This window comes from Solanum lycopersicum, chromosome 8 (genome assembly GCF_036512215.1).
Source record: "Solanum lycopersicum chromosome 8, SLM_r2.1".
In the NCBI taxonomy this organism is placed as follows: Eukaryota; Viridiplantae; Streptophyta; class Magnoliopsida; order Solanales; family Solanaceae; genus Solanum; species Solanum lycopersicum.
Genome location: NC_090807.1, coordinates 19,810,511 through 19,820,538, shown reverse-complemented (window position 1 = coordinate 19,820,538; position 10,028 = coordinate 19,810,511). Strand labels below are relative to the sequence as shown.

Genomic DNA, 10,028 nt, shown 5'->3' with positions numbered 1-10,028 from the left:
ATGTGTAAACTAAATCTTTTAAATCATTTTTCAAAAACATAAACTAGTTTAGACCGAACTCAAATTAAAATTGTTTCTATGGTGGAGGAGCGCGATCAACAATATCATGGCATCATCCCTATAAAGAAACAAACATTTTTTTAAAATAAAAATTTCATATTCAAAATTTTCTCAATTTTCAAAACTTTACTTTCTCACATATTAATTGCTTAATATTACAAACTTTGTTTGTAACATAGTATCACATGCTTAAATAAAAATAAAACTTGATTGTTTATTGCTATCACCTACCTTGCATGCTCAAATTAATGAAAATAGTATTAATTTTTTTGTATTTATTATCACTTAGCGAGTTTAAATAAATTAATAAATGAAGTGACATATTTGCTACTTGTAACCCCCACATAGATTGCATGAGATACGGCCAGGACCCACACTTGTGGACCTCGAGGGATGCCTAACACCTTCCCCTCGAGGTAATTAGAACCCTTACCCTAATCTCTGGCTCGTTGACCTTAGTTAGACTTAATTAGGTTAAATAGGTGCCCTAACGCGCCTTAATTCGTTAGGTGGCGACTCCAAACTCAAAAATCCCAAAAGAGTTGTTGGGTCGTGCACAAAACCCGTTTTCTGTGAAAATGGGGCGCGACAGAATGGCGAATCTGCTGGGGATATTAAGTTCTTACCATTACGTGTTAATTGCTTATTTATGTCGGGTTTATTTTATTTTTGTCATTTCATTATTTGTTAGGTGCTTACCATGTTTAGCTTATTTGTTGCCTTAGTTATTATCTTCTCGCCATGTTCCACCCTTTCCCCTTTTCCTTAATTGTTTATTATCATGTTTCACCTCTTCCCTTTTCTCTTATTTGCTTACATATTTAGTCTCGTATCTTCTTTCCTTATTTGCGTAATTTTAATATCTTAATATGTTTAAATTCCTTTATCCATGCTTATTTATGTTTGTTTAATAAATTGTCTATATGTTACTCTTTCCAATTTAAATGTTAAATGTTATTGCTTTGATAATTGGCATCCCGCTCATACTTCCCCCAATTGGGACCCTCTTCCTTTTTTTATTTTGTTCTCGTGATGTTGGCCTTTGCAACTACTCCAATCTTATTCAAATACCCATTATAGAGAGTCGGCATATGCGTGGACGTAGTGGATAGTTTTACTACCGCAAAGCCACGAGCCTCTCGCATAGAATCCCTTTCAAGTCCGTGTTAAGCCACTCTTAGAAGTCTTGGTTAAGTCATACATGCTGCATAAGCCCTAGGTGGTTTGACCCTTGGCGTCAATCCACATAATTAGTAGCCACCCTATCGTCTAAAGGGCCCCAACACCCTTAGACAAATTGCATGTTTATGTGTCAACGTGATCATAATAATTAAATCAAGCCAACATTGTCAAAACGGAGTTTAGAAGTCGTTTGTTACTTTGTTTGCAGAGTCATGGCACACCCTCACTTTCCCAACATGCAAATGGTGGTCAAAGTTAATCCCATTTTGAAGACTTGGTGGAAAGATATTCAAAAAAATCGAGAGTTAGAAGCAAATGAACTGTTAGGCGGCCTCACAGCTTTGATCTCCGTAGAGTCAGATCGTCACTTAATCAAGGCATTGTTGAAATTCTGGGACATTGAGAGGTTAGTCTTCAAATTCAAGGATTTCAAGTTAACCCCAACAATCGAAGAAATTGGAGGATTCATGGGTCTCGCATACAAAGAGTTGGAAATGATTGTTCCACACAAGCCAAGTCCAAGATCTTTTCTGAAGCAAATGGGCATGTGTCATAATCAAAATCTACTTTGTCTGAAAGAAAGTTGGATTTCTTTAGAGTTCTTATATTCACGCTTTGGGGATGAGGAAGGTCATCAAAACTTTCATAGAGAATTTGCTTGCTCTTCTGCAAAATGGGAAAGGTATCGTCTTAATGCATTCGCTTTCGCCCTATTAGGCTCATTGGTTTTTCCTAGAGAAGGAAGAAAGATCCACACCGGTTTGTGTTACGTGGTTCGTATGTTGGCTCGAGGTAGGAAGACCTTGGTCCCCATGATACTTGCAGAAATTCTAAAAGCTTTGACTGCATGCACCAAAGGCAAAAGATACTTTGAGGGGTGCAACTTTCTGCTGCAACTTTGGGCCGTCGAACATTTCTACCAAAGAGCTAATAAAGTAGACATTGTTAGAGGGACTATGGGGAACAAAATTATCAACCATCCCCTAAGGATGAAACATTTTATCTCCCCTGTGGGAACGGAGGACTGGTTCACATACCTAAAGGAGCGCTCAGCGGTTGAAATCCAATGGAAGTATTATTGATTGAAGCCACAACGTGCCATCATAAGAGGAAATGAACTTTACTTCATTGAGCTTATCGGTTTGAATGGTGTGCAACCATACGCACCACTTCGAATCCTTCGACAATTCAGACAGATCCAAATGATACCTCTGCGATCCCACATGAGCCACTATGGATATGACTTTGGGTCAGAATTACCGCAAGTGAACACTATACTGCGAAGATGGAAGAATGTGATAACTATCGATGTTCAAGAGCACCGACCCTTCTGCACACCTGAATATTATGTATGGCTTTTAGAAGATGCAGAGCATAGAGATTTGAGTGAAGGAGGTCTTCCTGGTTTTGGCGATGAAAAAGAGAGAAGATGGGCTCGCAACCTCCTCAACACTGATTATGACATAACCCCAGAAATGAGAAAGCAGATTGTGCCTAACATTGGAGAGCAGCATAATTGAAGTTTTTTTTTCTTTTTTCTCTTTATTTCCCATATGTTATCCCTAGCCCTTTAGTTATCTTTAGATTGATGTAATAAATAGAAATTATTTCAATAATCGAAAGTTGTTTTATTGTCTAACTCTAAACTCCAAATTGGCAAATAAGGCTTGAATTAATTATTATGCATCACTTACGTGTCGCTTAGGCCTACCTCTGGCTCAACGAGGTTCCATGCATTTAGGGCGTTTATTTCAAAACAACGTGTTGATATTATCCTAACCCCTAACTCTTTTCTTTTGTTTCTATTGCTTTCCCATTTCCCAAGGTTGATCTGTCCTTCATCCTGGCACATACAAGATCAAAAGGGACCCCCCCCCTTCTCTTTCTTCTCAAAGAGCAAGCTCCAAAGACAAAGGTAAAATTGTTGACGACAACAGCACCACTGAAAGGGTAGAAGCTTCTGAGGGAGGACAACTTCAAAATAATCTTGTCCTAAGACTCAAGCGCAAGATTTCGCAATTGGAAGAAGAGGTAGCCAGAATGCGTGATTTGGCCAAGTTGTCTATCTTTCTTGGAACCCAATTTGGAGAAAACATAGACAATCCTCCTAACTAAACAACCACGCCAAAGAATCCTCCAATCCATATATCCCCACCTGAACCCACTCGTCCAAATACCTTTCCACCACCCCACAATACCCAAGTTCCATTTCACCACTATTACCAACATACCAAACCAACCTTCCCAGAAATAACCCCAAACGCAAATATCCCATATACTCTTGGGAACAACAATCCCAATCCCATATACGTTGAAACTGCCCCTCTGACCCATGACCTCCATGAATCAGAGTCCCATCAAAAAGACATCCTAATAAAAACCCTGACTGAGAGATTAGACAACTTGACCAACAGGGTACAGCATGTTGAAGGAAACAATAAGTTGGGAGGATTGAGCTATGAGGATCTGTGCATGCATCCTGATGTAGAACTGTCCGAGGGGTACAAGCTCCCAAAATTTGAGACGTTCAATGGCATTGGGGATCCCAAAGCCCACCTACGAATGTATTGTGACAAACTTGTAGGGGTGGGGAGAGATGAGAGGATACTCATGAAGTTGTTCATGAGGAGTCTTACTGGGGAGGCCCTATCATGGTACATTGAGCAAGACTCACGGAAATGGATAAAATGGGTTGATATGGCAACTGACTTCATGAATAGGTTTGGTTTTAATATTGAAAACGCACCTGATTGGTTTTACATTCAAAATCTGAAGAAGAAACCGAGTGAATCCTTCAGAGAATATGCCATAAGATGGAGGTTTGAGGCGGCTAGGGCCATACCCCCTATGGAAGAATCTCAAATGAAAGACTATTTCATCCGTGCCCAAGAACCACAATACTATGACCGAATGATGCTGGTGGCTGAAAAGAGTTTCGCTGAAATCATCAAACTACGCGAAAGAATTGAAGAAGGCATAAAGAATGGGACTATCATTAACTCGGAGGCTTTACAAGCAACCAACAAGGCTCTGCAATCTGGTGGAATGACAGAGAGTCGAAAGAAAACAGGTTCTGTAATGATGGCTCATGGAACTAGGACCCCTTTGAGGCACAAGACAATAAACCCACCACCATCCCCATACCCTCACACCCCATACCCTCACACCCCATACCCTCAACATCCCTCAGTTCCACCCCCTATATCTCCCCAACCCATGCCAATATATTACCAAAACGCTCCTCCTCAATACTTGCATGCCTCATATCCTGTCTATAATGTTCAACCAACACACTTCCAAACTCCACCACCCACTCAAACACCAAATTACCAAAACAGACCTTCCTATGAAAGAAGACCTACAAAAACCTATACCCCTTTGGCTGAACCCATAGCACAACTTTATGAGAGACTGAAACAGGCTGGGTACGTCTCTCCATTTCCTGCATTACCTGTGGATGTTCGCGCAAAATGGTACGACCCTAACAAGGTCTGCGCCTACCATTCTAGGATGAAGGGCCACACCACCGATGTTTGCAGAGCCCTTAAGGATAAGGTTCAAATGTTGATTGATACAAAAACCATCCAACTGAAGGATCCTACACCGAATGTTGCAAATAATCCTCTCCCTAACCATCAAGTCAACATGGTGGACGCTGGTGATGTCTGGGATTGGGAAGAATCTATCTGGGCTGTCGAAACAGAAGAAGCCATGTCTACCACTACCCAAGCACCACTAATAGTGCAAGGACTCGCCCCATTTGAAGTAGAAGTTGTTGCACCCAGACCACCGTTCACTTTCTATAAGGCATCCTCCCCAATACAATGTGATACGTATGTTGTACCTTGGGATTACAACAAAAGAGAAATGAATGTGGAAGAGACAGATGTTGCAACAGGGGTCACCAGATGTGGAAGAATTTACACTTCTGAAAATTTGGTTCAGGGAAACTCTAGCAAATCCAAAGCATCAGTCGTAGAGCTTGAGGATCAAGGTATTTGGAAAAAGGTTAAAGCTAAAGAATACTCTGTCATTGAGCAGCTGAGTAAAACCCCATCCCAAATATCAATTCTGGAGTTACTGCAATCTTCCGAAACTCATCGAAATGCCATTCTGAAGATCTTTGGTGAAGCTTATGTCCCATCTAACATCACTCATGGAGAGGTATCCCAAATGGTAGGGCAGGTCTTTGAGGCTTACAAAATATCTTTTCACAAAGATGAGCTGCCACTCGAAGGAACAACGCACAATAAAGCTCTGTACATTTTGGTTCAGTACCATGATAAGGTGATAAACAAAGCATTAGTTGATGCAGGTTCAGGTTTAAACATTTGCCCTCTAAGCACACTGACGAGGCTGGGCGTGGATAGTGCAAAAATTCAGACATGGAAGATGAATGTGAGGGCATTTGATGGCTCTCAAAGAGGCACTATTGGGGAGATAACCTTGGACATGCTCATTGGTCTTGTCACTTTCCTCATAGCTTTCCAAATTTTGGACATCCCTTCATCATACAACTTATTATTGGGTCGTCCATGGATTCATATGGCTGGAGCGGTTCCATCTACTCTTCACCAATGTCTGAAGTTTGAATGGGATTACGAAGAGATTGTAGTCCATGGAGAAAAGGGGCATCCTGTATACACGATTGAAGGAAGAGAGAATATGGATGGTGAAATGTACCATACAATGGAGCTTGTTGGTAATATTGAGTTGCAACCTTGGTTCAGCCAAAAAATCATAGATATGATGGCCTGGTTTGGTTTCGAGCTTCGGAAAGGTTTGGGGGCTGAATTGCAAGGGATAGTCGAACCTATACAGCCTGTTCGACATTCCACCACTTTTGGTTTGGGGTATAAGTACACCACCGAAGAATGGCTCGATTGGCTACCACCTAGAGATGAGTACTACTATCCATTGAAGAAACCCATACCGCCATTGTATCAATCATTTCGATCAGCAGGTTTCATGGGAGGCAGTATTGATGAGATCTCAGACGACTTGAAGGGGTTATCGCTAACCAAAGAAGAGGGGAAGATTTGCAACGTCGTGATCAACGAGGATGAGAAAGAGGGCCCTAGTGGAAGCAAGGAAGCAAAGATCAGCAAAATTCATTATAAAAATGTCGAATCTGAGACTATGGCATACAATGAGACTGCTCAACTTAACATTAATGACTTAGAAGAAGTCGAAGACAATGAGGTTCTCGAGGAGTTAATCAAAAGGGTTGAGGAGTTCGAGGAAAAACCCAATCCAAATTTGGTAGAGACAGAAGTGGTGAATTTGGGAAATGCAAAGGTGATACAAGAAACCCGGGTAAGCATCCACATGACAAAAGAAGACAAGAAAGAGTACACCGAGTTTCTCATAGAGAATAAGGATATTTTCGCGTGGTCCTACGCAGACATGACAGAGCTAAGTACTTCAATCTTAGCCCATCGACTGCCCATTGATCCAGCATGTCCTCCGGTAAAACAGAAGCTGAGAAAATACAAGCCCGAGATGAGTTTGAAAATCAAAGAAGAAGTATCAAAACAATTAGATGCTGGGATACTCCAAGTGACAGAATACCCAACTTGGCTTGCATATGTAGTTCCAGTGCCCAAGAAAGACGGCAAGGTCAGAGTTTGCGTGGATTACCGAGATCTCAATAAAGCTAGCCCTAAAGATAACTTTCCATTACCAAACATACACATACTGATTGACAATTGTGATAAGCACGAAACTCAGTCATTTGTGAATTGCTTTGCCGGCTATCATCAAATTGAGATGCACAAAGATGACGCTGAGAAAACTGCCTTCATCACGCCGTGGGGCGTCTATAACTACAAGGTGATGCCTTTTGGATTAAAGAACGTTGGGGCTACGTACATGAGAGCAATGGCTATTTTGTTTCATGACATGATCCATAAGGAAATTGAAGTTTATGTGGATGATGTCATCATCAAATCAAAGGAAAGTTCAAATCATCTGGAAGATTTACGAAAATTCTTTGCCAGGCTACGCAAGTACAATCTGAAACTGAATCCGGCAAAATGTGTCTTTGGTGTGCCTGCTGGAAAGCTTTTAGGTTTCATTGTCAGTCGTCGAGGTATAGAATTGGACCCATCGAAGATCAAAGCAATTCGTGATCTTCCCCCACCAAAGAGCAAGAAGGAGGTAATGAGTTTCTTAGGGCGACTTAACTACATCAGTCGTTTCATTGCTCAGTCTACTATCATCTGTGAACCTATCTTCAAGCTGTTAAAAAAGGATGCTGCAGTGAAATGGACAAGTGAATGTCAGCAGGCATTTGACAAGATCAAAGACTATCTATCCAATCCTCCTGTATTGGTTCCACCAGAGTCAGGTAGACCCTTACTTTTGTATATTTCAGTATTGGATAATGCTTTTAGTTGCATCTTGGGACAACACGATGAAACAGGGAGGAAGGAGCACGCAATATATTATATGAGCAAGAAGTTCACATCGTGCGAAGCCCGATACTCTCTATTAGAGCGTACCTGTTGTGCTCTAACATGGGTTGCCCAAAAGTTATGACATTACCTCTCATCGCATACTACTTATCTGATTTCAAGGATGGATCCTTTGAAGTATATCTTTCAAAAGTCCATGCCCACAGGTAAACTGGCAAAATGGCAGATATTGTTGAGCGAGTTTGACATAGTGTATGTCACGCAAAAAGCAGTGAAAGCACAGGCGTTAGCAGACCACATGGCAGAGAATCCCGTGGACGATGATTACAAGCCGTTGAAGACCTACTTCCCAGATGAAGAGGTGGCTTTTGTGGGAGAAGACATTTCTGAAGAATATGATGGATGGAGAATGTTCTTTGATAGAGCTAAAAATCTGAATGGATTCGGCATTGGGGCCGTTTTGATCTCACCCACCGGGCAACATTATCCAGTATCAGCAAAACTTAGATTCCTTTGCTCAAATAATATGGCCGAATACGAAGCCTGCATACTAGGTCTCCGACGGGCGATCGACTTGGATGTCCAGGAAATGCTAATAATAGGGGATTCAGACCTATTGATCCATCAGGTTCAAGGTGATTGGGCAACAAAAAATCGAAAGTTGTTACCATATTTGGAGTGCGTGCATAGGCTATGTAAAAGGTTTGTCAAAAAAGAATTTAGACATGTACCAAGGGTCCAAAATGAATTTGCAGACGCCTCAGCCACTCTGTCTTCTATGATTCGACACCCTGATCACAATTACATCGATCCTATTCACATTCATATACATGAACAACCAGCTTATTGTTTCCATGTTGAGGAAGAGCCTGATGGAAAGCCCTGGTACAATGACATTAGAGGATATTTGAAGAGTGGTGAATACACAGAAGATGCAACAAGTGTACAAAAGCGTACAATTCGAAGGTTAGCAACCAAATTCTTCTTAAGTGGGGAAATCCTCTATAGGAGAACTCCCGATTTGGGGCTGCTAAGATGTGTCGAAGCAAGAGAGGCTCGCAGGCTGGTCGAAGAGATACATGCAGGCACCTGTGGCCCTCACATGAACGGTTTTATATTAGCAAAGAAGATTCTGAGATCAGGATATTATTGGCTAACTATGGAGACAGACTGCATTCGCTACGTCCAGAAATGTCATCAATGTCAGACTCACACAGATATGATTCGAGTACCTCCCAACGAACTCCATGTCACTAGTTCACCTTGGTCGTTCGCAGCATGGGGCATGGATGTCATTGATCCAATTGAGCCAACAGCATCCAACGGGCACAGATTCATTCTTGTCGCAATTGACTATTTCACCAAGTGGGTTGAGGCCACCTCCCATAAATCAGTGACAAAGAAAGTTGTGGATGACTTTGTCAAAAACAACATTATTTGTAGGTTTGGAATTCCTGAATCAATCATCACCGACAACGGCACCAACCTAAACAGTGACCTGATGAGATCAATGTGTGAGAAGTTCAAGATCAGTCATCAAAACTCTACAGCATAAAGGCCACAGTGAATGGGGTTGTCGAGGTAGCAAACAAAAACATCAAAAGGATATTGCGCAAGATGATCAATAATCACAAACACTGGTAGAAAAAGCTACCTTTCGCATTGCTGGGGTATCGTACCATAATCAGAACTTCCACAGGGGCCACACCTTACTTCTTAGTATACGGCACTGAAGCTGTGATACCCGCCGAAGTAGAGATACCTTCCCTAAGGATCATCCAAGAAGCAAAGTTGAGTGATGCTGACTGGATACAAGGTCAGGCAGAGAATTTGGCATTAACAGATGGAAGAAGAATTAACGCCATTTGTCATGGTCAGCTCTATCAGAATAGAATGGACAGAGCTTTCTACAAGAAGGTTAAACCCAGACATTTCTCACCTGGGCAACTTGTTTTAAAGTGGATTTTTCCAAATCAAGACGAGGCAACGGGTAAATTTTCACCAAATTGGCAAGGTCCGTACATAGTCTCTCGAGTACTGACAGGCGGAGCCCTCATACTTGCAGAAATGGATGGAGAAGTTTGGCCAAAACCTATCAATTCAGATTCTGTGAAAAAGTATTACATCTAGAGATTGATTCATGCTTTTTGTAACTTGGAACTACGTCAGACCTGATTCCCTTTTAAGAGGGGATACGTAGGCGCTCCTATGGGGTTTGGTCTTATTATCAATAAAACTTTCATTTCCCCCTTTTCTATTGATAACTGGGGCAGAATTTTTGAAAGGATCTCAAAAATTCCATCAAGATTTCTCCTGGCACATCTTCATACTGGGGCAGAACTCAAAATTTTACTCAAAATTTCACCAAAA

At 41.4% G+C, this 10,028-nt stretch overlaps 3 protein-coding genes across 3 annotated transcripts; all 3 read left to right on the top strand.

Moving 5' to 3' along the window:
- Positions 1 to 3,714: 3,714 nt before the first annotated feature.
- Positions 3,715 to 7,782, top strand: LOC138337845 (uncharacterized). The gene has a single exon (XM_069288278.1). It carries the CDS (start codon positions 3,715 to 3,717, stop codon positions 7,780 to 7,782), a length of 4,068 nt encoding a protein of 1,355 aa, XP_069144379.1.
- Positions 7,783 to 7,821: 39 nt separating this feature from the next.
- LOC138337844 (uncharacterized) lies at positions 7,822 to 9,213 on the top strand. The gene has a single exon (XM_069288277.1). It carries the CDS (start codon positions 7,822 to 7,824, stop codon positions 9,211 to 9,213), a length of 1,392 nt encoding a protein of 463 aa, XP_069144378.1.
- Positions 9,214 to 9,225: 12 nt separating this feature from the next.
- On the top strand, positions 9,226 to 9,788 carry LOC138337843 (uncharacterized). Its single transcript, XM_069288276.1, has 2 exons — positions 9,226 to 9,239; positions 9,347 to 9,788. Exons 1-2 carry the CDS (start codon positions 9,226 to 9,228, stop codon positions 9,786 to 9,788), a joined length of 456 nt encoding a protein of 151 aa, XP_069144377.1.
- Positions 9,789 to 10,028: the final 240 nt, after the last annotated feature.

What these genes read in the sequence shown, in the direction of transcription:
- LOC138337845 (XM_069288278.1), top strand. Translation starts at nt 3,715, where the DNA reads ATGCATCCTGATGTAGAACTGTCCGAGGGGTACAAGCTCCCAAAATTT.
- LOC138337844 (XM_069288277.1), top strand. Translation starts at nt 7,822, where the DNA reads ATGGATCCTTTGAAGTATATCTTTCAAAAGTCCATGCCCACAGGTAAA.